The sequence below is a fragment of the Sarcophilus harrisii genome, chromosome 3 (genome assembly GCF_902635505.1).
Source record: "Sarcophilus harrisii chromosome 3, mSarHar1.11, whole genome shotgun sequence".
NCBI lineage: Eukaryota > Metazoa > Chordata > Mammalia > Dasyuromorphia > Dasyuridae > Sarcophilus > Sarcophilus harrisii.
Window position 1 is genome coordinate 83,381,957 of NC_045428.1, and position 26,675 is coordinate 83,408,631.

Below are 26,675 nucleotides of genomic sequence, written 5' to 3' on the forward strand. Positions count from 1 at the left end.
TGATTTATTTCTTTTTCCTCCTCAATAGGTCTGCTTCCCCAACAGGACAGCGCCACTCTCCCTTATCTTCCAGGCATCATTCATCTTCATCACAATCAGGGTCATCCATTCAAAGACATTCTCCTTCTCCCCGACGGAAACGAACTCCTTCCCCAGCCTACCAGAGGACAGCTTCTCCTCCAGTGAGACGCACTCCTTCTCCTTACCCACCACGATCCTCATCTTCTCCTCAGAGAAAGAGAAGTCCATCACGCCATCGATCTCCAGGACGTGACAAAGGAAGGCATGATCATGAGCGGACCTCACAGTCACATGATCGGCGCCATGAAAGGAGGGAGGGTGAGCACATTTCTAGTGTGGAGCTTTTTTGGCATGTAGTTCCTAGTTTGTAGATGTAAAATTGATTTACAACATATTACATAGCACCTCCAAATTGTTTTGTTGTAACAGTCCTTATATTGTTTGTAGTAAGTTTTCTCTAATATATTTGGACTTTGTTGCTGCTACTATATCGTTTGTGTTGAGAAAATATGATGTTCACACTACAGCAGATAAGTCCATAGAGATAAGTGATTTGTCCAAACAAATTTTTTTGTCTTAGCAAAGCTGAACTTCAAACTTAGTTTCTTGGGTTTTGAATCCAATATTTTCTTCACAGGTCTTATTATGTAGTTGCAGCCTTTCCATTTCTTATTCAAGTTTTGTTTTCTCCTTTATTTTCTTTTTTCTTCTCAATTTCTTTAAAGTGATTCCATGCCATCAGGCAGCCATGGACTCTGTAGTTTTCCCAAATCCTCTCCCAAGATTTATCATTATCTTTTCCTGTCTTCTTAGCCAATCTGAGAGGTATGAAATGTACCTCATAATTTTAATTTGCATTTCTCTGATCAATAGTGATTTAGAGTATTTTTTCATATGACTAGAAATGACTTTAATTTCATTATCAGAAAATTGCTCATATCCTTTGACCATTTATTAATTGGGGAATGGCTTATATTATAAATTTGAGTCAGTTCTCTACATGTTTTAGAAATGAGGCTTTTATCAGAAGCTCTGTACATAAATTTTTTCCCCAGCTTTCTGCTTCCCTTCTAATCTGGCTGCATTGGGTTTGTTTGTACAAAACCTTTCAATTTTAATGTAATCAAAATTATCCATTTTTCATTTTATATTGTTCTTTATATTCTTCTTTGGCCATAAATTCCTTATTACTCCACAAATCTGAAAGACAAACTATATCCCTTGTTCTCCTAATTTGCTCATAATATCACCCCTTATGTCTTAAGTCATGAATCCATTTTGACTTTATCTTGGTATAATAAGGTGTTAGATGTTGGTCAGTACCTAGTTACTGCCGTACTATTTTCCATTTTTTCCAATAATTTTTATCAAGTAGTGAGTTTTTATCTCAGAACTTAGAGTCTTTGGTTTTATCTCAGATTACTATAGTCATTGGTTATTTTGTCTTTGAATCTACTCCATTCCACTGATCCATTTTATTTCTTAACTAGTATCAAATGGATTTGATGACTGCTGCTTTATAATATAGTTTTAGGTCTGGTACAATTAGGCCACCTTCCTTTGCTTTTTTTTTTTTTTTTTCTCCATTAATTTCCTTAAAATTCTTGAGCTTTTGTTCTTTGTTCTTTGTTCTTCCAAATGAATGTTCCAAATTAATTTTTTGGACTTTTTTTTCGGACATTTTTTTTGGCAGTTTGGCAGTTTGATTAATATGGCCCTGAACAAGTAGATTAATTTAGGTAGAATTGACATTTTTATTATATTAGTTCCGCCTACCCATGAGTACTTGATATTCTTCCAGTTGTTTATCCAACTTTATTTGTGTGAAAAGTGTTTTGTAATTGTGTTCATATAGCTTTATGTTGGCAGATAGACTTCCAAATATTTTGTGTTACCTATACTCATTTTAAATGAATTTCTCTTTTTGTCTCTTGTTGCTGGACTTTTTTGGTAACAGAAATACTGATAATTTATATGGATTTATTTAAATTTCGCAACTTTGCTAAAGTTATTAGTCATTTCAAATAGCTTTTTAGTTGATTCTCTGTTATTAAGCATACCATCAGATCATTTGCAAAGAGTGATAATTTTTTTCCTCATTACTTACTCTTAATTCCTTTAATTTCTTTTTCTTACTGCTAAAGCTAACATTTCTAATGCAGTATTGAATAGTAATGGTGATAATGGGCAACCTTGTTTCATCCCTGATCTTATTGCAAATGCTTCAAATTTATCTTCATTACATATAAGGTTTGCTGATGGTTTTAGATAGATGCTACTGACCATTTTAAGGAAAATTCCATTTATTTCCATGCTTTCTATTTTTTTCTTTCATTTAATTTTTTTTCAGTTATATTCAAAAGAAAAAAAAAAATTTAAATTTGTTTTCAAATTTTTTGAATTCTAGGTTCTCTCTCTTCTCCCTACCCACAGTTAAGAAACCACTTGTGAAGTTATATAAAACATTTTCATAAAAAACAAGTTGTGGGGAAAAAAACATAGATCTTCCACCCTAATGAAAGTAAAAACTCTCAAGAAAAATTAAGTTTAAAAAAAAAAGAGAAAGAGAATGTTTCGGTCTGTAGTCAGACACAATCGGTTCTTTCTCTGGGTATGGATATAATTTTTAATCATTAAAGTCCTTCAGAGTAGTAGTGGGTGATTGTACTACTGGGAATAGCAAAGTCATTCACAGCTGGTCATCCCAGAACATTGCTGTTACTTTGTATAATAGCACATTTCACTTTGGTTGAGTTCATGGAGGACTTTGCAGGGTTTTGTTTTGTTTTGTTTTGTTTGACCTGAGTTTCAGTGAATATTTTTGGTACATACAGGTCATTTTCCTTCCCCTCTCCTTCTTCCTCCCTTCCTCTCCCTGAATCTCTTGGGGTATTCATGCCAAATGTTGGTGGTGTTAGGGCAAAGGATATGCACGAATTTATAGCCCTTTCGGCACTTACATCTTTTGATCATTTATCAATTGGGGAATGCTTTTTTTTTTTTTTTTTTTTTAATAAATTTATTCCCTCTATGTTTGAGAAATGAGGCCTTATCAGAGAAACTTGCTTTGAAATACTTATTACAGTTACTTGCTAACTATTATTTCCCCCCATTTATTTTCTCTCTCTTCTTTCACCCATTCCTCCTCAAAAGTGTTTTGGTACTGACTACTTCCATCCCCATTATAACCTCTCTTTTATCACTCTTTCCCATATCCCATTCCCAAAAAGAAATCCCCATCCCATTCCTTCAGGGTAAGATTTTTATATCCCTATTGTCTCTCCAGTGTTTTCAATAGGAATGGATGTTATATTTTTTAATATGCTTTTTCTGTATTAATTAATAAAATCATATAATTTCTGTTAGTTTGATTGATATGGTCAATTATACTGATAGTTTTCCTGATATACAATTAACCCTATTATCTTGATATGAATTCTGTGTAAAAAGTGTGAGACAAATTTCTGTACCAAACAAAATATGGACCCTCTTTGAGCCAAATCCAATGAGATCTCCCCTCCCTTCTTTCCCTCAATTATAATAGGTCTTTTGTGCTAATTCATGTGCCAGAATTTATCCCGTTTTACCTCCTCTTTCCTCTTAGTACAATCCTAATCCCTAATTTCTTTTTTACATCATCACATTAAAGCCAATTTATAATTATACCTTCCAAATATGTCCCTTCTAAATGCCCTGACAAAAACAAGAGTTTTCAAGTTTATATCTATCTTCTTCCTATATAGGGATATAAACATCTTAACCTTTAAAAAATATTTTCTTTTCTTCTGTTTACCTTTTTGTGCTTCTCTTGAGTGTTGGTTTCGAGGTCAGATTTTCTGTTAAGCCTTGGTTTTTTCGTCAGAAGTGATTAAAAATCCCTTATTTCATTGAATGTCTATTTTTTCCCCTGAGACATAATGGCTTAATTTTGCTGGGTTGCTGATTCTTTGTTGTAGTCTAAGCTCCTTTGCCTTCTGGAATATCAGATTCTAGATCCTCTGATCCTTTAATGTGGAAGCTACTAGGTCTTGGGTAACTCTAATTTGAATTGTTTCGTTTTGCCTGCTTGCAGTATTTTTTCCTTGATCTGGTAATTCTGGATTTTTGCTATGTTGTTTTTTGGAGTTTTCATTTTGGGGTCTCTTTCAGGAGATGATTGGTAGATTCGTTCAATGACTGTTTTATCCTCAGGTTCTAGGACATTTGGGGTAGTTTTCCTTCATTTCTTGAGAGATAGTATCTAGGCTCTTTTTTTCTTTGTGGTTTTCAGATAGTCCAGTAAACCTTAGATTGTTTCTCCTGGATTTATTTTCTAGGTCATTTGTTTTTCTGTGGAGGAATTTGACATTTTCTTCTCTTTTTTTTTTTTTTTTTAAATTCTGTTTGATTCTTGGTTTCTTATTGAGTCATTCACTTCTATTTGTCTAATTCTGATTTTTAGTAAATTATTTTCTTCAGTTGGCTTTTTTAACCTTTTGCAGTTGGGCTATTGTACTTTTAAATGACTTGTTTTGTTCAGTGGATTTTTTATTTTTCAAGGAGTTTTTTTTCTTCAGTACATTTCCCACCCACCCCCACTCCCATTTCATTAAATTTGATTTTTAAGGAGTTGTTTTTTTAGTCAATTTGTATGCTCCCTTTTTCAAGGTCTTGGCTTTTTCCCAAAACTTTCATAACTCCTGAAAGGCTCTCCTTTCTTTTCCCCACTTTTCTTCTATCTCTTTAGATGTTTTTTGAACTCTTTCAAGAGAGCCTTTTCAACTGGAGACCAGTTCGTATCTCGCTTTGAGACTTCATCATAGACATTTTTCATTTCCTGTCCTCCTTTGGGTTTGTGTTGTGGATCTTACCTGTCTCCATAGGAGCTTTCTATAGTCTGAGATCTTTGCTTTTTAGCTCATTTTTAAAGGTTGAGTTCTCTTTTTAGGTATGGGGGATATTGTCCTGAGCTTCCTCTTCAGTGAGAGGGGCTTCACACTGACTGTGCTGAGTGGCCTGGTTGAGTCCCATTTGTTATGCTGGGGTTCAGGAGCTCATAATTTACCTTCTGTGATTGTGGTAGAAGTCTTACAGCTGGTCTGCTGACCTGGCCTTCTGAACCAGGACAGAGTAGCCACTGCTGCTGTATTTTGTCTAAGAGCCTCCCACTAGATTCTTTGTGCTGGGTCTCCCTGAACCAGATCTTGTCCACACCTGTGTTGGGCTGTGTTCCCCCCTGCCCAGTTGAAACAGACGTTTCTTGAAGTCCTTCCAAGATATCTTTAGCTGGAAAATCATTATAGACTGAATGTATGTGGGTTCTGTCACTCTTAAAAGCCATTCAGAAATTTAGTCTAGTGTTGAATCTGAGGGAAACCAAGAAGAGCTCAGGCAGTGATTTCTTATCTACTCTCTGCTATCTTGGCTCTACTCCTGCACCTCCCCAGTCTAATAGGCTTGCTTTTAAATAAGGTTTCAATAATAAATAAGGTGAACATCTAGTCAGTTTGTTTAAAAGAAATACTATTTTCACTCCTGTAAAAAAAATTGGAAATGCTGAAGGTATTGGATAAAATGCTTTTAAATAGTCCAAGAATAGAGAGCAGTGTGAAGATGGCTTCATACCAGGAAGAATGCTACCCAGATACTCCATTCTTCTAATAAGTCTTAGAGAAAAGAAATTAATATTAGAGAAGGGAGATCATTTATTAAAATAAAAATAATTAGCAGGTGAAATTTACTTGGTTTGACTTTTGGATCTTAAGAAGATATTATTATTATTATTTTTAAGAAGATATTATAAAAGAGTGGGCCTTTAAGAGATGAGGGAATTCTAACCTTTTCCATCTCCCTTCCAAGAAAACTTCATTCATGTCTGTTGCCCATCCACTTGTGAGACTCTTCTTTTTGTACTGGGTGTTAACCAGTTGTAATCTCTCTGAAAACTTGGAGTTTCTGTTTTCTGTATTTCAGTTCTGTTAGCATCTTCAAGCAGCTTACTCTGTTGTCCTTTTTTTCATAATCTCAAATCTTCACAATACGTTTCATAAGCATGGTTGCTCAGGAATTTAATTTTTAATTTTAACATTGCTATTTGGAAATAACTTATTGGCAAAGGTTCTTTAATAGAAGTCTAGTAAGAGCTGCCTCTTGAGTAAGCAATATGTACCATTTGTAGAAGTGAATTGTATTTTGAAATATTATTATGTAGTTTATACTTCACTGGAAATGCTTGATAAAATTGAAGGAGTAATTGAATTTGGTTTTCAAAATTTCTTTATAGATACTAGAGGCAAAAGGGACAATAGAGAGAAAGAAGGTAGAGAAGAACGGGAGTATGACCAGGACCAGAACTCTTCCAGAGATCACAGAGATGACAGAGAATCTCGGGAGGGTCGAGAGCGGAGAGAAACCCGGGACACCCGAGATCGAAGGGAGCTGAAAGACTCCAGAGACACCCGAGACTCCAGGGACGCGAGAGATTACAGTAGAGATAACAAAGACAACCGTGACCAGAGGGACTCACGTTCCACAAGAGATGCCCATGACTACAGGGACCGGGAGACTAGAGACACTCACCGGAAAGAAGACCTGTATCAAGAAGACTCTCGAAGTTATGGCAGAAATCATAGTAGAGAAGAGAGCTCTCGAACTGAAACAAGGAATGAATCTAGAAATGATTCTCGAAATGAAAGTAGGAGTGATCGGACGGGCAGAAGTAGAGGCAGAGGACCAGAATTACCTGAAAAGGGTACTGTTTACATCTTATTTTAGCTTATTAAGCTTATTTATTTAACTTATTTGTTTTAAAGATAATTAAATTTTATTTAATGTCTTTTCTAAACATAAGTTTTTTACTAATGCTACATTTTTGTTAATGGTGTTTTTCTGATTATTGTAGCATTATACCACTATACTGTGTTCTAAAAGAAAATTTAACTGACCTCCTCCCAAAACAAACAACCAAAAAACATATGAGTTGGAGGAAGAGAGGAGTCACTTGATCAGCTGCATTTTATTGTATTCATTAGAAAAGTCATCAGTCATGATGAGTTTGAAGTATCAAAGGCAGTGTCAGGAAGACATGCATACAAATGCACATGTCATATACACACAGATGAATCCAGTGGAAATGAAATCTGTGATAGATAAATTTGATAGAGCTGAATTTAAAGTAAATGGTTAAAGTGATATACTAAAAATGAATGCAACAAGAATGGATTGGCTGAATCTATCCTATGTTTATGTCTTCTTAAATCATCAAATTTCTCCAACCCCCCTTGGGCTTTATTTTTCCTAGTCCTACATCCAATTCCCTCCCTGACCCTTCCTCCCTTTCCTTCTGTACTCATTGTTCCCCAGAATTCTCTGCTGAACTTCAATTTTCTATGCATTATGACTTGCTTTAAAAATATTAGATTTGCATTAGACCTTGCCTTCTCTCTCCTGCTTTTCCCTTTTTTTTTTTTTTTTTTAAATCACCAAAGATTGTGCTCTGGGATGCTACTCCCAAAGAAATGATTTTGACTTAAAATGTTTTTTAGTTTTTTCCTGAGTGACAAATTGCAAAAGACTGGGAGGCTGTGGTTGAAATTGACACAAAGATTCTTGGAAATAAATCTAGAGAAAGTCTATAAGATGGCCTCATTTCAAAATTCTAGTGTGAAGGTCTGTAACTGGTGCCCTTATTCATTGATGTGGTAGAAAGGTAAGTATCTGGTATAGTGCTTTGGACCCAGCTGGTACCCAATAAGTGCTTATGATTAACTGAAGGTCAGCTTAAGTAATATAATTTCCAGTCTTCTGCAGAGAGGCCAGGAATTTCTCTGGACTGGTGGAAATTCTGCTTTAGATCCTTTGTTCCCGAGATATTACTGTATTAGCCTTGTTCCCCTCTCCCCTCCCCCAAGGAACATTAAAATACCGACTGAGATTTTCTTTGAAAATGGAGTTTTTGCCAGTATGTTTTTTGAAAGTGTTTTGCAAAGCTCAAGCTACCACATCTCTTAAACTTTCCTTGATTTATTACCAGGAAATTGTTGATACATAGTCAATAATTTTTTTTGACATTAGGACCTTCTAATATTGATAAGTTGTACCATCCCTAAGACAAGTAAATAGAAGCTATTCTTTCAGAGGAATGAACTTTCAGAGAAGTGAAGTGAGAAGCATTATGGATTTGGTAAATAGCATGATAATAGTCCATGCATATCTGAAGAGATGTCAGATGGAGAGGAACTGTGCTTCCCTGGCAAGTACAGCTCTCCAAAAATAGTTTGTTAAGGTATTGATTTCCTCACATTTGTAGGCTGGATGATTGCTTGTAATGGTGAGAATTAAAGCTTCAAGTAGGGATGGATTGATTCATTAAGTCTCTTTTGACTGGGTTTTTGTGATTTCCTGGGGTGCTTTATGGTGCTCTTTGTGAGGATGCTGTTTTCAAAATCCTCTTTAAGCAAAATAACTTACACATTTGTGTATTTTTTGTTCAGGAAGTCGAGGAACAAGAGGATCTCAAGTTGATGGGCATAGTAGTAGTGGAAACTACCATGAAAGCTGGGAATCTCGAAGTGGATATCCTGAGAGAGACCGTTATGATGCCAGAGATCAAGCTAGGGATTCATCCTTTGAAAGAAGACATGGAGAAAGGGACAGACGTGACAACAGAGAAAGAGGTATAAAAACTTTTACATATTAATGCATGCTTATTAAATGAGGGTGAGAAGAATTAATGGCAAGTTTTGTTTTTAGTGAAAATTAACTGTTTAGCAGTTGCGTGGATACATATCCATAGAACTTCTCTAGCATTCTTCTAAAATAACTTCTCTCAAGATTAATAGATTATGATGGAAATAGTTGGCTACTGATACTCCTTAGACAGATCTTTAACAACTCTGGTAGCTTTCCTTCTTTTAAGGAAAAAAAATTGTCTCTTTATTCCTATTCGCAAACCTGTACTTCTTCCCTCAAGTTTGTTAGTTCCTGACCTAATTACCACCTTAGGTGGCCTACTTGCTATCTTGCGCCTTTTTTGGCCACCTCAGAAGATTGACGGCAGAACAACTTAGATCCTAGTACTTCCCAAGTACTTTCCCAGTTGAGGAAGCCAATTGGTTTCAATGTATAAAAGGGTCCTTAGGACATACACAACTTTCTAGAGATTTAGTTTGAATATCCTGTCAAAGTTATCTACTATTTGTAGTGAGTGGTAATAGTAGTTACTGCCAGAGAGATGGGAATTGATCAGGGAAAAAAAAATTTATTTAAAAATTTTCTTTCTAAAATGATACCAGGAAAGAAATAAGCGAGTAAGGGAAATAGGAGTATTTTTTTCTTCTTTTGACTGAAATGCCTTATTCTTTGGTATATATCAAGCACATGGTCTTTTATTAGTTTAACAGAGATTTGTAAAAAATTTTAATTGTTTTGAAATTAGAATTGATGCATTTAAGGTTTTTTGTTTTTGTTTTTTCAGCAAGCTTATGTTGTCTGTTCATGTTAATATATTTAAATATTTAATATTTTGTGGAAAAGGTCTGTGTAACCTTGATTGGTTACTAAAGTAAGGAATGCTATAATGCTGAGGTTAATATAGTATGAAGTTTTATGGACCTGGGAATTGAATATTGATGTTTTATTGTGGTCAACATCAAATAGGCAATAAATCTTGATATGAGTAATGATGAAGGGGAGAATATAAGTCTATAAGATAGAATTTAGAAGAAAGACTTCATTCCCTTAGCTGAACTTTGTCTTTGTAGAGCTCTGTCCTATAACTAGTCAGTGGGGTAATTTTAAGCATCACTTCATGAAAATTTTGGTCTTTCATTCAGAGAAATGAACACTAGCTTAAATCAAAAGGGGAAAGGGGAAGCAGTAAAAATGTAAATCTTTTTCTTGTTAAAGATTTTAATATATGTATAACTGGGAATTGTTTATAGTTGCTATCTGATTTTAAATAGGATGTGTTCTGACATTATTTCTTTTTAAATTTGTTGAGCAAACAGATTAAAAAGACCAGGCTAAAAAGGAACAAAACAAATTTCTATAAATCACATTCTTTTAAGTTGACATTTTAGTACTTCTTCCATATCAAGCATTAGACAAGAAAAATCTCATGTCAATGGCTCATTTTCAGTTCTTTAAGCATTTTTTTAATATTAAAAATTTATTCTCTAACTTCATTGTCACAACATTCCCAGAGAATGTAGGGGATTGAACTCCTTAATTAAAATCCTTTTTTAGATTGAAAACTTTAAGGTGGGCACTGTTGTCTTACTATGCACAGTGTGCATTTGTTGAATATAATGTGATTCCATAGAAAATAACTTACGTGCCCTTATGGCCTCAGTACTACCACTGTGTGAATAACTTACAAATTTATATATCCAGGTCTAATTTATTTATCCAGTTAATGATTTTATTTCTTCTTGTTATCCAGCTCCTTAGCTGAGGACTTCCCATTTGTATTCCTTCAATGAACAGAGAATTCTTAAGCATTAACATTCTTTTGAACGGATATATAGAGATATAAAAATTCCTATACTCAAGAAACTTAGATGCTATATATACATACAAATAACTATTATAAAACACTATCAAGTGCCATGTCCAAAAATGTATGTTTCATTTTGCACCTAGACTATTCCCTCTTTGTCAGAAAGTGAGAAATCCAACATGATTGGATCTCTAGAATTGTGGTTGGTCTTTTGCATTGAACAGAATTCTTAAATATTTGGAAGTTGTTTTTCTTTATAGTGTTGTAGGCATTGTATAAATTGTTTTCTTGGTTCTGTTTATTTTACTTTGCTTCTGTTCTTATGAATCTTCCAGGTTTCTTGAAATACAACCCTTTCATTATTTCTTGTTGTCAATAAGAACTGTAATTTGTTTAGCCATTCCCTGTTTATAGCCATTTATCTATTGAAGAGTGGCTTTTGGTCTTAAATATTTAAGTTCCTTTTGTCAAACCTTTATTGAAGAAAATAATTAAAAAGATTTTTCCCCAGTTAACTATTTCTCTTTTAATTTTACTGTTGATTTTGTGCAAAAGCTTTACAATTTTGTGTAATTGAAGTTATTTGTTTTGTCTTCTACAATTCTTTTTTGTTTGATCAAGAATTCTTTCCTATTCATAGTTGCCAGAGACATCTCCTTCCTTTTTCCTCTAGTTTGTTTATGATGGGGCCTTTTTACCTGGGTCATGTATATACATTTTGAAGTTTCAGTGTATTCAGTATGAGCTGTTATCTTGAATCTGATTTTTACCAGACCAGTTTTCACTGCAATTTTTGAATCCGTACTCCAGTAGCTGGGATATTTAAGTTTATTGAAAACCATGGTAATGTATTTGTGTACCTATTTTGACCCACTGGTCAACTTTTCTAATTTTTTTTTTAAACAGTACCAAATAGTTTTTATGATTACATTTTTGTAATTTAGTTTGAGATCTCACTTGGGAATTTTGATCTTTTGTTTCTCTGGATTGAATATTATTTTGGTTGTATAAATGATTAGTATGGCACTAAATAAGTTAAATTAATGTAGGTAGTGTTGATTTTTAAAATTATTATTGAATTGGACACCTACGACCAATTAATATATCACCAGTGTTTTAGGGTTAACTATATTTCTCCAAAGAGTGTTTTGTGGTTGTAGTCATACAAAACTTTCTTTTGTCTTGGTAGATGTTTCTGAAATAGATACTTTATATATTTTATAATTATTTTGAATGGGTTTTTTTTCTGTCCCTTTTTGCTGGTTGGTGTTGTTGATAATATAAAGAATTAAAATGACTTATGTGGGATTATTTTATATCCTATTACTTTACTGGAGTTATTGTTTTTCTCTGCTTTTCTCTCTCTACTTTGTCTCTTTCTGGTTTTAGGTATCAAGACCATATTTGTATCATTGAAGGAATTTGGTAGGATCCCATCTTTTCCTATTTTTGCAAACATTTTGTGTAATAATGGAATTGTGTTTTAATTAATGTTTAATAGAATTCATATATGAATCCATCTGATCTCGTGTAAACCCTCCCACACTCCCCTTTGGCCAAATAATTATTTTTCAGAATATCTAGCTTCCTTCACTTTAGGAAGAGCTTCATTTGCAATTCCCAGGTGGTGTGATTTTTTTTTTTTCTTCTGCCTTTTTTCTGCCCTCCCAATCTTCTAATATGTTAGGATTCCACTGTTTGATTTTTCATTTTGTTTTCACCTTAGACCTTTTCCCCCCACTTTCCACTTCTCTTTTTAAAGAAAACTTCATTTCTCCCTTATAACCTGGAAAGTAGATAGATGTTCCTAGAACTTAGCATCTCTTAGAAGGAGACTAACCAAAACCAAAAGTATGAATAGTCACTTCTCCGTGACAAATCTAAATGTCACACATTCTTTGAAGATTGCTGCAAAATTCTTGCTTCCCATACTTGTTGGAAATAATCTACATTTTTTTTTTCTTCATTTGTGCTAATTGGTTCCTAGGGATAACAGCTGGGACAAACTGTAGAATCCCCTCTCTACTCCATCTTATCAGTATCTTTAGTTCAGTCTTGCTAACCCTTCACACTTTGTTACCTTGTATAAGTTGCCTTGTCTTATCCATTATTATGATTTTCTCTCCTTGAGTCCTTCTTTTCCTACTACATTTCCTTTTTCTGCTTGAGTTCTCCTGCTTCTCCTGCTCTCCTTCCTTCTCCTCTATCCTCCCCCACCCCATTTTTCCCTCTTTTAGGTCCTTTATCTTCTACCCTGAATCACCAGTTGCCTTTTGAGCATTTCAAACTGGATGCCCCAAAGGCAGCTTGAATTTAGCATATCCAAAACTAAACTCATTATTTTTCTTTCTCCTTTCCCTAAAACTTCCTTTCTACCATGTTTCTACCAAAGTTCCTTTCTTTTGTAGGCACCATCATCCTTCCTGTTGTTCATGTTTGTTATCTTTACATCCTGAATTCCCGTTATTTCTATCTTCACAACATTTCTTGATCCAACTCTTTCCCTCTATTCCTATAATTCTGCCACCTTAGTTGAGGCCTATCTTTCTTTTAGACTAATTAAAATGGCCTCCTATTTAACTTTCCTACCATAAGTCTCTTTCATCACTCCAGTTCATCCCTACATGTGGTTGCCAAAGTATTTTTCTGACCTTATGTTTACTTAATCAACTCCAGTGTCTTTCTATTGCTTCTAGGATAAAATATAAACTCTTCTGCTTAGATTTTAGGGCTCTGTACAACGTAGCTGCATCTTATCTTTTTAGCCTCATTGGATATTAATCCTTCTCATGCTCTTCAGTCTAGTCACATTGGCCTTTTCTTTGCTCTTCACGCACAATACTCTGTTTTCTCTAAGCCCTTTGCATTGGCCATTCTCCATTCTGGGAATGCATCCCCTCCTTACTCTCTGCTTCAGAGAATCCCTCACTGCCTTTGAGATAAAGTTCATATACCATTTTTTATAAGAGTGTGTGTGTGTGTATGTGCGTGCATGTGCGCGTGCGCAGATGAAAATTTCCTGAGCCCTTTCCTCCTAGCATTTTGCTACTTTATGTTGATGTTTCACATATTTTCCATGTGTATTTGTTGTCTCCCCCATTTATTGTTTCCCTCTTTGCCAGAAGGGTCTTATATTTTTTTATACTTTTATTTCCAGAACTTGGACAGTGCCCTATATATAGTAGGTTCTTGAAAAATATTTGATTGATATTGCATCCTTTTCCTTCTTTAGCTTGGATCTTTTTGTTCCTCTTCCTTTGGAAAGTGTTACTCTCTCCTATAGTTTGTAAACTTCTCCTGAACAGGGGTTTAATTTATTTTTCTCTGTGTATTCTCAGCACTTTACATGCTTAGCATATCTTTTCTTCAAGTCCTCCCAAATTCCTTTACTCCAAATTCAATCTCTAGTCTTTTTCAAGATTCTCTATTCATTCAGTTCACATAGATGATCGATTCCCTAAAACTACTGCTTCCCACTATGAATTTTAGTGGGAATTGTAGGTGAATTCTAGTCTTTTTACTTATAACTATATGATTTTATGAAAGTAATTGAACTTTCCTACAAAGTAATTGTATTTTCCTTATTGTTAACATAAAAAGTTTGAATTAAATGATCTTAAGGCTGGTTTTTTACCTTTAAAGTTCTATGATGTTCCTGCCAGTATAATTATACTTCTGCATTTAAGTGGGCAAAGGTGGGTGGGTAAGATCTGTGTCAGAGAAAAACAGATTTCATGGGGGTCATTGTCTCATTGCTTTGAACTCCTTAATTAAAAATTTAGCTATTGTCAATGCATATATACATATATAATAAATATTATTAATATTTCTTTTATCACTTTTAAGTTTTATAAAATACTTCCCTCAGAATAGTCTTGTGAATCAGTTTATTATATCCCCATTTTTTGATTAGGAGGCTGAATCTCAGGGAGCTTAAATGATTTGCCCAGTGTCATACAGCTTATAGGTGTCTGAGCAGAGACTTAAAGCTATCTTCTGACTCTCAGTACCAGTTGACTTCCCAGTGGGTTGATGCATAGCCCCCTTTTGTTTGCCAGGCTGCTGGCTGAGCTGTAAGAATGAATTTTTATTTTTAACCAACTATCAGTCCTTTGCTATGAATATAGGAAAATTGTAACAGCCTCAGAATTTTTTATTGAACATTTTCTAATGTTATGCTTTATCCTGTGACTCTTCAGTCATGGACTGAACATAGACACATCACTAGTAGGGCAACTTTTAACATTTAACTTTCTATATAGTTTTCTTTATTTTCACACACAGAAGTAAAAAGGATTTTCTTCATTATTTTAGCTTAAAGCAAAAAATAGTTATGTGCTCATGACATAGTAATAAGTGTTTATTTTACTTGAAAAATGGCCTAATTTAACAATTGTCAATACACTGACATCCTAGGTAAAAACTTTTCACCTGAATAATGAGTCAGTTAATAGATTAAGCATTTTAATTACTGGATACTAATTGCTAGTCCTGAATATCATATAATACTTTTCAACTTTCATTGAAAGCAAAAGCAAAACAATTTTTTGCTTTACTTTTGAATATCATTTCAAAGCTACTCAACTTTTGGCATATAGAAATCCTTAAAATGCTCTAGCCTTTGAATTACTTTTGAATTTCTTTATTTTAAAGCATTTATTTACCCCAAACCTTCTTGTATTTTTTTTCTGTTATGGCCAAAAGGTATGAGCATGAATATTGTGTTATTGTTAAAACTTCCCTGAACTTGACTCCCAGCCCTTTCCTGCTCCCAGTTGCATTCTGTATTGGTCTACCCTTCTGTTCTTTTCCATCTTTGTAAGTGATCTTGTATCTTGGGAACATAGAGATCATATCTGAATAGAGAGGGGGCAATGTGATGGAACCCATCTTTGCACATAAAGAGATGAATGCAGTATGGATTGGAAAACAGGGGGAACTGTTTACTTTAAAATGTATCTGTGTTGATATATATATATATATATATATGACACTGGTATAGAGTTCTTTTCAGAAGTTCTGAGGTTATTATAGGTCTAATCTCTTAGCACATACTGTTCCTCCCCATCCCCCATTTTGGCCAATCTAAATGATTCTGGGCAAATCACATAACCTCCTTAGCTTCTTATTTCTCTTCTGTAAAATGAGGGGATTTAATTAGCTGACTTCCAAGGTCTCTTTTAATTCTAAGTTTGTGCTCCTATTACAAACTAGGATGAAATTTGAGCTTTTTAATGATGTATTCTGATTTTTTAAAATGTCAATCAAATTATTCATTTGTAAAACTACATTTTTATTGTAGATCCAAGACCAAACTCACCAGTACGCCATCAAGGGAGGAGTGAAGAACTTGAGCGTGATGAAAGAAGAGAGGAACGAAGAATAGACAGAACTGATGACAGAAGAGATGAGAGGGCTAGAGAAAGGGAGAGAGAACGAGAAAGAGATAGGGAGAGAGAGAGGGAAAGGGAACGCGACAGGGAGAGAGAAAAAGAGAGAGAATTAGAACGAGATCGTGCTAGGGAGAGGGAGAGGGAGAGAGAGAGGGAAAAAGACAGAGAACGTGATCGAGAGAGAGATCGAGAACATGATCGAGAGAGGGAACGAGAGAGAGAACGAGAGAGGGAAAAAGAAAGGGAACGGGAGAGGGAAGAACGGGAAAGAGAGAGGGAACGGGAAAGGGAGAGAGAGCGAGAACGAGAAAGAGGGAGAGAAAGGGATAAAGAACGTGATCGTCAAAGGGATTGGGAAGACAAAGGAAGAGAAGATCGAAGGGAAAAAAGAGAAGATGTTCGAGAAGACAGGAATCCAAGAGATGTCCATGATGAGAGAAAATCAAAGTAAGAGTGATTATGAAACAACTTATTAATGTATTAGTCTAGAGTTTAAAGGTTGTTTTAAGTTTTAGTCATACCCATCATCTTGTTCATTATCAGTGAGTCCTCACAGAACCTTGAAAATGAATCGTAGCATTTTTAGAATTTTTGTTCAAATGTGAGCTTTAACCCACCTTTGTTTTAAGTTGCTGTTATTTTCAGGTAATTCTGTCTTCTAATAATCTAATCCTCATTTGTTCCTTTCTGTCTTTCTCTGATTTTATAATTGATTTGATTTATAATTTAATAATATTTATTAAAAGTTCTGTGTTTGATATATTTTGAATTTTTCAGAGGAAAGACAAAAAATTTTTTTTTCTTGCATGTTCCTTGGGGTAACAGCTCTCTGATTTAAAGAGCTTTTTGGGTATCTGAACTATTGCAATTTGAAGGGGAACCTCAAGCATCATCCTGTTGAATTGTAATGTGTTTTTTAGTAAGGGTTAACCTGAAGGTGATAATTTCAACAAGATCTAAATGGAAATAGAAATACCAGACTAATTTAGGTTCCTATCAGATCTTAATCACAACTGCCAAAAATTCAATCTAGAAAAAAATGTTCTGTTGCTATGTATATTCTTTAATTAAGAAACATAGTGAAAACGTGAATTTCCTAAATTGGTTACTAAATAAACTATTTTCCCACTTTCTCCTTCCTTTGAATAAATGCTCAAATATATTTTTTATACATATACAATATATACATATACCTACACATATATTTAGTAGTTCCCTCCAATATGTGGTACAGATAGCTGCACATCCTTTGTGATTCTTGTCAGTATCCATACATTTACCAATAGGGTCCATCCAACATGATGAAATTTTTTCTTCCTTCCTTCTGACATTTTTGATGGTACCAATGGAATATTGGCTAAATCCACCTGTTATTCCTCATTCTTACCAATTGAACAACTCATCTTTTCTTCATATCTGAATGTTCCTTAATGACATCTTTAACATCTTCAGTGGTTATATGTTGCACCCTGGGTGACTGCAACCCAATATTTGATTCTCTAGTGCCCTCTTTGTAATATGCATTTTAAAAAATTCTTCAGAATTATATTCCACAGAGTACTTCATTATATCAACACTAGTAAAAAATAGTAATTCAAAAAGGTGTGTTTTTGCTTTCATGTGAAATTTGGCATGAGTAGAGGAGTTTTATAATCTTGTAAAAGAATGTAATCTTCTGAAAGCAAACCAATGTAGTTTTATACTCTTTTTCAACTCTGGATTCAACTTATTATCCACTTATATTAATAGTTTGTCCCGGATCCCAGATATACCTATGGTGGCCCTACAAATGCATGTTGATCCTTTGACAAAAAAAGTCTTCCTTCATCTGGACTTTCTTATATTGATGGATGGGCCAAATTCCTTTGAATGATACAGCTATCTTCTAAGAAGTTACTATATATTTTTTTAGTCTGATGTAATCAACAGTGTCTTCTGTAAATAAGGTCCTTTGGAGGATCTGACCATCTTCAAAGAATCCCTCTTCAGCCTGTATTCTGTGATGGAGCTCTTTCACTGATTTTATCTCCTGCACTTAAATTTCTTTGCTTCATGAGTGGATACTGCTTATTGTAGTGTGTCATCCTTTAGAAGGTTTTATAAACAAGTTGATATTCTAACCTGGTATTGCTTTTGGAAACCATTTCTCTTTTTTTGGCAAAAAGGGCAGATTTTTGCTAAAGTTCTTTCTGAATTCTGTTTTTTGGTAATTAATTTGCCTAAGTTAAACTGCAGGATTATAAAATTATCATAGTCCTATGTCAGTGTCTCCATTTTAAATTGTTTGTTTAGGTAGGTTATATTGTTTCATTTATATACTATATCTTTTTCTTTAAATTTGATCTCTGACAATTTCATGGTCTGAATGAACACTGTTAGACTGAGACATAACTCCCTCATTAATAAGTTTGCCTTTTTGTAATAGAATAGTGTTTTGTTGTCTTTATTTAGTACATGCCATATATAGTGCCTTCTCCTTTTTAAAGCAAGTATTAATAATGTGGATTCCTGAGATGTCTGTGTAACTAAGTTATAAGGCCTTGACTTCTCTCATTTCTTTTTAAGCTATACTTTCCCATATCATTCCCCATTTTTAACTTTTCTGCTGAGTTTCAAGGGTACACATTGATTTGAAATGGAAGTTCTTATGAAATTCTTCATAGAATTTTTCTACCAATCCATCCAAAGTAAATAATGTTGGTGTGTAAGCTGCAGTTTTTAAAAAATTTTTCTTTTATTATAGCTTTTTATTTACAAGTTATATGCATGGGTAATTTTACAGCATTGACTTTGTCAAACTTTTTGTTCCAATTTTTCCCTTCCTTCCCCCCACCCCCTCTTCTAAATGGCAGGTTGACCAGTACATGTTACATATGTTAAAGTATAAATTAAATACAAAATAAGTATACATGTCCAAACAGTTATTTTGCTGTACAAAAAGAATCGGACTCTGAAATAGTATAAAATTAGCCTGTGAAGGAAATAAAAAAATGCAGGCGGACAAAAATACAGGGATTGGGAATTCTTAGTCATTTCCCAGAATTCTTTCGCTGGGTGTAGCTGGTTCAATTCATTATTGCTCCATTGGAACTGATTTGATTCATCTTATTGCTGAAGAGGGGCCATGTCCATTAGAATTGATTATCATATAGTATTGTTGTTGAAGTATATAATGATCTCCTGGTCCTGCTCATTTTACTCAAGCTGCAGTTTTTTTTAATGCTACTTTTGCAAATACTTATCATATATCATGGTCTAATACAAGAAATACTGTTTCTTGTCCTCTTTGGGCATATACCAAAACTCACTCTACCAATTCACTGATTTTGAGCTATCCTTCCATCTGATTACAATTGTTTTTTGTTCTCATTTATAGCAAGAACATCAAGATCTCTATGATAACATATGTCTATGATAGCAGTATGTCCACTTGTTGGTCATTGGACAAGTTTTTAGAGCATATGAAGTTTGATGGCTTAAAAACTGTGATTTTTAGTACCTTTTGCCCCTTTTCTTTACATTCTTGCTGTTGTCCCTGAAGATTTAGGACATTTTATAGTTTCGATTGCCATGGTAAAAAAAAAAACAAAAAAACACCAGTTGAACAGCCTATTTTTGATATGCTTCTTATTGTTAGCTATGATAGTCGTCCAGAATTGTCATTGTCACCCCACATTGAGGTAATAGAGAAGGACTTTGTGAAAACTAAAGAATAAATACTTGAGTAAATAAATGTATTTTCCAAATGTATTAATTTTAATAATTGGTTTTTTCAACATTTTATTGTATATTTCCATTTAAATGATTAAGGAAAAATGATCTTGAGAATTATTTTGCTAGGGAGCTAATATTTCATTAAAATTATAGATTTCATGTATGGGACAGATAATTTGTAATAAAACTATACTATTAATAATTGAAGTATGGAACTTTTTCCTTTTATCTGGTTTTGTTAAATTGAAATTACTCTCCCAATTTAGGAAGCGCCATAGAACTGAAAGCAGTCCTAGTCCCCGACAGTCACCCAAACGGCGACGTGAGCATTCTCCTGATAGTGACACCTATAATAGTGGAGATGATAAAAGTAAGTATAACTTAATTAATTTTACTACAGTATTAGGGCCCACCATAAACTTTTTGACACTAAGAGCTGTTGACTTAATAAGAGATCATTTCTTCATTATCTGTTTATTTTATATGTACGTGTGTTGTGTGTGTGTATGTTGGTGTGTATACACATATGCATGTGTGTGAATTCATACATATACATGTATACCCATCTCCATTTAGGCACATAACTGTGTTAGAATAAAAGTGTTTTTAATTAAAAACCTTCCTTTAATATATGTTTGGCAGAAGAGAGAGTTTGATGTTTGATTGTTGTCATTTGTGACTCTTAATACTTTATTCTTGCTTTTCTCTTTTTAAATAGATGAAAAACATAGATTGTTGAGCCAGGTTGTGCGACCTCAAGAATCTCGTTCACTTAGCCCCTCGCACATGGCAGAAGACAGGCAGAACCGATGGAAAGAGGAAGATCGAAAGCCAGAAAGAAAGGAGAGCTCTAGGCGCTATGATGATCAAGAACTTAAAGAGAGAGTTTCTTCTGGAGAGAAGCAAAGGGGGGAGCAGCCTGAAGCATCAGAAAGCTCAAGAACTCGTGCTCAAGAAAGTGTTGGACACCATCCACCTGAAGAGCGAGATGGGTCTGACCGAGCTCATGAGGATAACAAGAAAAAATCCAAAATACCAAAAAGGACCACTAAGAGAAAAAAAGAGGATGATGTCGGCATAGAAAGATATAGCACTGAGTCAGCAACAGAGGACGGTCAAGTATTTTCACCTAAGAAAGGACAGAAGAAGAAAAATGTTGAAAAGAAACGTAAAAGATCAAAAGGAGATTCTGATATTTCTGATGATGAACTAGTTCAACAGAATAAAAGGAAAAAAGGCCCAAGAACTCCCCCTGCAACCACAAAAGAAGAGTTGGTTGAGGTGTCAAATGAGAAAAATGGAACAACGGCAGAGGTTTCCCAGAAAAGAGAAGAATCAACATTTAGTGACTGGTCTGATGAAGAAGTTCCTGACCGTGGAGATATGATTATACCTGAACGTACAACTGAAGAATCTCATAGAAAGTGTCACCGAACCAGAGTGGAGAAAATAGAAGCACCTCATGTTACTATAGAAGATGCACCGCATCGTAAACCGATTGATCAAAAACGGAGTAGCAGCTTGGGGAGCAATCGGAGCAATCGGAGCCATACTTCTAGCCGCCTGCGATCACCTTCCAATGATTCTGCTCACCGCAGTGGAGATGATTTGGCTGGTCGAAAGAGAGTTCTGCACAGTAGCTCCAGAGATAGAGAAAAAACAAAAAGCTTAGAAATTCCAGGAGAGAGAAAATCCAGGATTGATCAGCTGAAACGTGGGGAGCCCAGTCGCAGCACTTCTTCAGGTAATTAAGTGGAGTCTGTGGATTTAGGTTACATTGGTTTTAAAAAAAAATCAACTTCATCTACCATTTGCATATGTTTTTATTAGCCTTGGATGATAATGAAATTGTGCATATTGTAGGACAACTGCATTGAGTGTAAAAGCTTTTTCCCTTTCATAGAATGGTTTAATGACTATATAGCTAATAGGTAAAGAAACTTACGTGAGCTACTTCTTTTAAGCAGTATATCTGAATGCAAAACATTTTGCCTACAAAAAGAAACTATCATAAAGTCTTTTGGAATATGGTATATGTAAAATTTTTTGGGTTTTACCATTGTAGTTTACATTTATTAGCATTACTTTTGTCAGGTAATTAAACAAAGACCTGCACAATGTAAGAGCTTTTCAAGTTATGAAAACAACACATGTCTTCTGTGTTCATAAAACTTTTGAAAAAATACAAACTAATTAGAATAATAAACTGGGTATTTTAATATCCAGTCTCTTAATCTTGGACATAAACTTTGAAAGTTATATCCCTAAATAACAAAATAATCAATCTTCATCCTTTTTTAATACTGAATACCAGTGTTATAGTAACAGTAATTTATAGTAATCTTTAACTTGAGGTAATATAATAGTAACTAGTACTTAATTGGTAAAATTTGATGAGGTTGGTTAAATTGTTGAGGATTTCATATTGGAGCTTAGAAATTATATGGAACAAGGTGGAATTGAAGTGGTAAAGTAATCTTTATGTGCTTCTGTAGGAGCAAAGAAATAACCTTATCAGGTTTGATGATAATTACTGAAATTTCATTTTCTTTCATCTAGTTTATTTCCCTATGCACTGAACGTAATACTCCTGATATGGTCTGAGTATGGCTGAACTCTCACTTTCCTAGTCTTAGATCCTACTCTTCTTAATGTAGTGTATTACACTTGTATTACCTTTTTTTGGCTGCCATATTTATTGATCATCAATATATTTATTGATATTCTGCATAAAGTTTACTAATTGACCTCCTCTGAATCTTTTCCCCATTAACTTTTGTGTTTTTGACAATTTTTGAGGGGAAAAGTGTCCAAATGTAAGACTATATTTATTACTATTAAATTAAATTTGGCCCTAAGTTTTATCATGTTAAGAACTTTTGAAATCCTGACTGTGACTAACTAGTATGTTAGTTATCCTTTCCAGTTTTGTGTATTCTGTAAATTAGGTGACCATAACCTTTTTTGACTTTGAATCATTAATAAAGATGTTTAACAGCACAGGATCAAGAAGAGATTCTGGGGACATTCTACTAGTGCTCATTCCAAGTTATAATCAAACAAGAAATTAATTTTTTTTGAGTCTGACCGTTCAGCCAATGTTAAGTCTCATCTAATTGTAGTATTATTTAGCTTTACCTTTCCATCTTTTCCACAAGATTAGCATGAAGTATAATTTGTCAGTTGCTTTGTTGAAATCTATGTAAATTTAGCAGAAACATTTCCTTAATCAATTTAGTAACCTTGTTGTAAAAGGAACTGAGCTTAATCTGGCATAGTCTATTTATGATAAAACCATGATGCCTCTCTGAGATCGTAGTTTTTTTTTTTTTTTTTTTTTTTTTTTTTTGATTTTTACTTGGTGGTTGGTGACGTAGCACTTTATTAGTGCATTTTAAGAATTTTATCAAGGATGAAATCCAGACTTATTGACTTAAGAGTTTACAGACGGCCTTTTCTTGCTTTTTGTGAAAATTAAGGCATTTTTCTTTTCTCAAATTCATGTAGTACCTTTTCTAGTTTTTGTGATCCTTAAAAAAAATCACCAAAAATGTTCAACTAGTTTTCACATCTCATAGTTTTTTTGCTACCCAAGGATGAAAGATATAATTCATTTTGTCTTAGTGATTTGAACTTGTCAGGGCCCTCCAGTTAAATTCTAAATAACTTTTACTTATCTTGGGTGTCAACTTATTATTTCCTTATTTTTCTCCCTTTCTTTTCCAGTGTAAAAATCTGTCTTTAGTAGAAAGAACAGAAATAAAACTTGACCATGTTTATCTTATGTTCATTGATTATCATTGTCCTTTGTCTATCCTTGTTTGTAACTCTTCTTTTCCTCAATATAAATTTTATAAACTGTTATTGTTTTCCTTTCTGTTCTTTGACTCATCTCACTTTCAGCTTTAGCCTTCCTGATACTATATATATATATATATAATTATGCAGAACTTTTGAATTCATTCTCTTATGTAGTTTTATTTCTTCTGTACACAAAATCTGTGTTAGTTGCTGGGGTCCTCATGCATCCACATTAGTTTTTTTTTTTTTTTTTAAATAAACTTTCTCTTTCCTCCTCTCACATTTCTTTTTAGGTCTTCAGAATTTTGTTCTTGAAAGTTTTCCACCCTCTTGACCAACTTCCTTTACTTAAGCTTATCTTGTCTCTTTGATTTTTGATTTGGAATTTAGGATTTATATCAACTATACTTGGTCTTTCTATCTGCCACTCTCATGGATTGTTAGATGGTCACTTCTCCCTAAGGTCCTTTTATTTTTTTAATAGCAACCAATTTATTTTTAGAATCAGTTTGGTTCAATTCATTAAACTTTTGTTAAGCATCTATTATATGCCAGACACTGCTAAGATACTGTTTTGGAGATACAAATAAGAAAAAGAATGCTAGTCCCTACCTTTAAGGAGCTTATAATCTAATTGGAGGAAGATAGTTCACAGAAGGAAGCTGAAAAAAAGAGGTGACTAGGGAATACACAGTACAGAACTACTGTATTCTTTATATTCAAGGCCATATAGAGGTGCTAATGGAAAAATAATTACCTGGAAGGAAGCTTTGGGGAGGAGATAAATGTTTTATTTACTGTTTCTCTAGAGGGGAGAGGCAAGTGAGGGAGTTGAGAAGCTGTTTGTTGAGTATCAATTGCTAAGTTGGTTTGCATGGTGATGAGGTTTCAGGTGATCAGGGAGAAATGATTCCCTGATGGAAATTAAAATCAGGTCCAAAATACCATTATTGACAGCTTCCTTGAATTCCTGGAAATATTTTGGTATTCTTACGCAGCTCTTTACCTCCATTGCTAAGCTGTTGTCAGATTTTATTTTTGTCTTCACAATTTCTCATACATTCCCTTTTCTTTACTTAACACAGCTACTATCCTCATATAGGCTCTCTATTACTTCATGTTTTCATCTTATCAATTCAGTGGAACATGAAATGCCTGCTAGATGCGCAGGTAGTTTATAAATTCCTTGGTCTCAAGGAACTTATATTCCATTAGGGAAAAGCAGTACATATATAGATAATACTTTGAGTATATTTTATATTTAATTGATCCCTGGCGGGATCAGAAATGATTGTATGTAAGCCAGACATTAAAAAGAACTGGGGATTCTAAGAAGTGGAGATGAGGGAAGACAGTAAAATTTTGCTCATGGGCAAAATCTTGGAGGCAAGAAATGAAATGGCATATATGGAGAACAATATATAGATGGGCTACTTTTCCTGGAATATATAGTATGTGAGGGGCAGTGTGATACAGTACATCTAGGTAAATTGGAGCCAGATTATGAGTGGTTTTAAATGTCAAAAAGGAGTTTATATTTAATCCTTGAGGCAAGAAGGATCCTTTTTGAGTAGGGGAGTGACATAGCTAGAACATGCCTTTAGAAATAACAATTTAATAACAATGTTGAGGCCATATTAGAGAGGAGACTTGAAGCATACAGAGAGCAGTAGCTATAGATTTTGTAGAAATTTCACCAAGAGGTGTTGAGGGTCTGAATATAGGGTGGTTGTGACTTCAGGTAAAGAGAAGGGATGAATAAGAGTTGTGAGATAGAATTTACAAGACCTGGCAATGATTTGCTCTGGGAGGGTGAAAATGAACAATCAGGATGAATGGTAGTGCTCTTGTGAGGAGGAGCAAATATTTCAGGGGAAAGATAATTATTGACTTTCTTTTGGATGTGTTTTAGTTTGAAATGCTTGTATGATATCCAGCAGGCAGTTGATGATGCTATATTGGAACATAGGGGAGAAATGAGGGCTGGATATATAGCTGTTTTTTTTTTTTAGTAGTTAATTGCCACATCTAACTTTTTCCTTTTCACTTTTCCAACCTTTTACCTTTTCTTAATTTATCTTGTCAACTCCCTTTTCTTCTCCTGCATTCTTGTCCTTCTCAGGTCTTTTTCTCTCTTTTCTTGTTTTCTTCATCTTCAACCTCCCATCCTTTCCTCTGAACTCTCCTTCCTTTTCCTTAAGCTATTCTCTTATTCAGATTTTCCTCTTCTTTTTCTACCTATTTCTTTTTGAATCTAGTGATACCACCCAGTCCTCTTGTTTTCTTTCTGCAGAGATGGTCCTCTAATCTTTGTTATTCTGAAAAGATTCTTTTAATCCTCTGAGAACTTAAGTAAAAAAAAGGAAGACATTCTTATTAGCCTCTTGTGGATAGAATTTTCTGAAGGGACAGAGTTTGGGGGAAAGAGTCATTTCTTGAACTTAAACTTATTCCTGAACAAGGCAGTTTTTAAGGAAGTAATGTATGCAAATATGGTGATATGAGTAGAAAACATGCATGAACATCATGCATTAGGCTAAATTTATTTTTCTTTAGAGGATCACTCTTAATAACAAAGGGGCATTTTAAAAACAAAGCCCTTTTAATATATGTTTCCTTTTGTATTATAAGTTTAATGCATAACATAGATGTATTTATAATATTTATTTTAGATCGTCAAGATTCAAGAAGTCACAGTTCTAGAAGAAGTTCCCCTGAGTCAGATCGCCAGGTTCATTCAAGATCTGGGTCTTTTGATAGCCGAGAAAGGCTTCAGGAACGAGATCGACATGAACATGATAGAGAACGGGAAAGGGAGAGGAGAGAAACAAGGCAGAGAGAATGGGACCGAGATACTGATAAAGATTGGCCAAGAAACAGAGACCGACTCCGGGAACGAGAGAGAGAGCGAGACAAAAGGAGAGACTTGGACAGGGAAAGAGAGAGGCAAAATCCTGATACTAGTGAAAGAGATAGAGACAGAACTCTTGATATTTCTTCGCATATAGAGTCTTCAAAACGCAGTGAAACAAAACTGGATGAGCATGAGAAAGACTTTGAGGGAATTTGCAGAGACTCTGTAGCTTTGGACAAAGAAAGAATAGAAAAAGACCTGGGATCTTTGCATGGATTTGATGATGTAAATGAAGCTGAGAAAACTGAGAGCTTAGAAGGTAAGCTCTACAATAGTCTGCAAGTTACTCTTTAATTACTTTTGAAAATAAAATATTTTCACCTGTAAAATCTTCATAATTAAAAAAAAATTTTAT

The 26,675-nt window shown here is 34.2% G+C and overlaps 1 protein-coding gene across 10 annotated transcripts in view; it reads left to right on the plus strand.

Moving 5' to 3' along the window:
- The window catches only part of ZC3H13 (zinc finger CCCH-type containing 13), a 73,644-nt gene that overhangs the window by 33,712 nt on the left and 13,257 nt on the right, over positions 1–26,675 (plus strand). For 4 of the 10 annotated variants that reach the window (XM_031958369.1, XM_031958372.1, XM_031958373.1 and 1 more), the window contains 8 exons: positions 29–339; positions 6,284–6,751; positions 8,493–8,675; positions 11,888–11,923; positions 15,801–16,338; positions 19,872–19,975; positions 20,324–21,349; positions 26,079–26,579. In XM_031958369.1, the coding sequence (XP_031814229.1) occupies positions 29–339; positions 6,284–6,751; positions 8,493–8,675; positions 11,888–11,923; positions 15,801–16,338; positions 19,872–19,975; positions 20,324–21,349; positions 26,079–26,579 (3,167 nt within the window). The remainder of the gene's footprint in view (positions 1–28; positions 340–6,283; positions 6,752–8,492; positions 8,676–11,887; positions 11,924–15,800; positions 16,339–19,871; positions 19,976–20,323; positions 21,350–26,078; positions 26,580–26,675) is intronic. The other 6 variants (XM_023500600.2, XM_012546322.3, XM_012546323.3 and 3 more) reach the window with 2 other exon arrangements.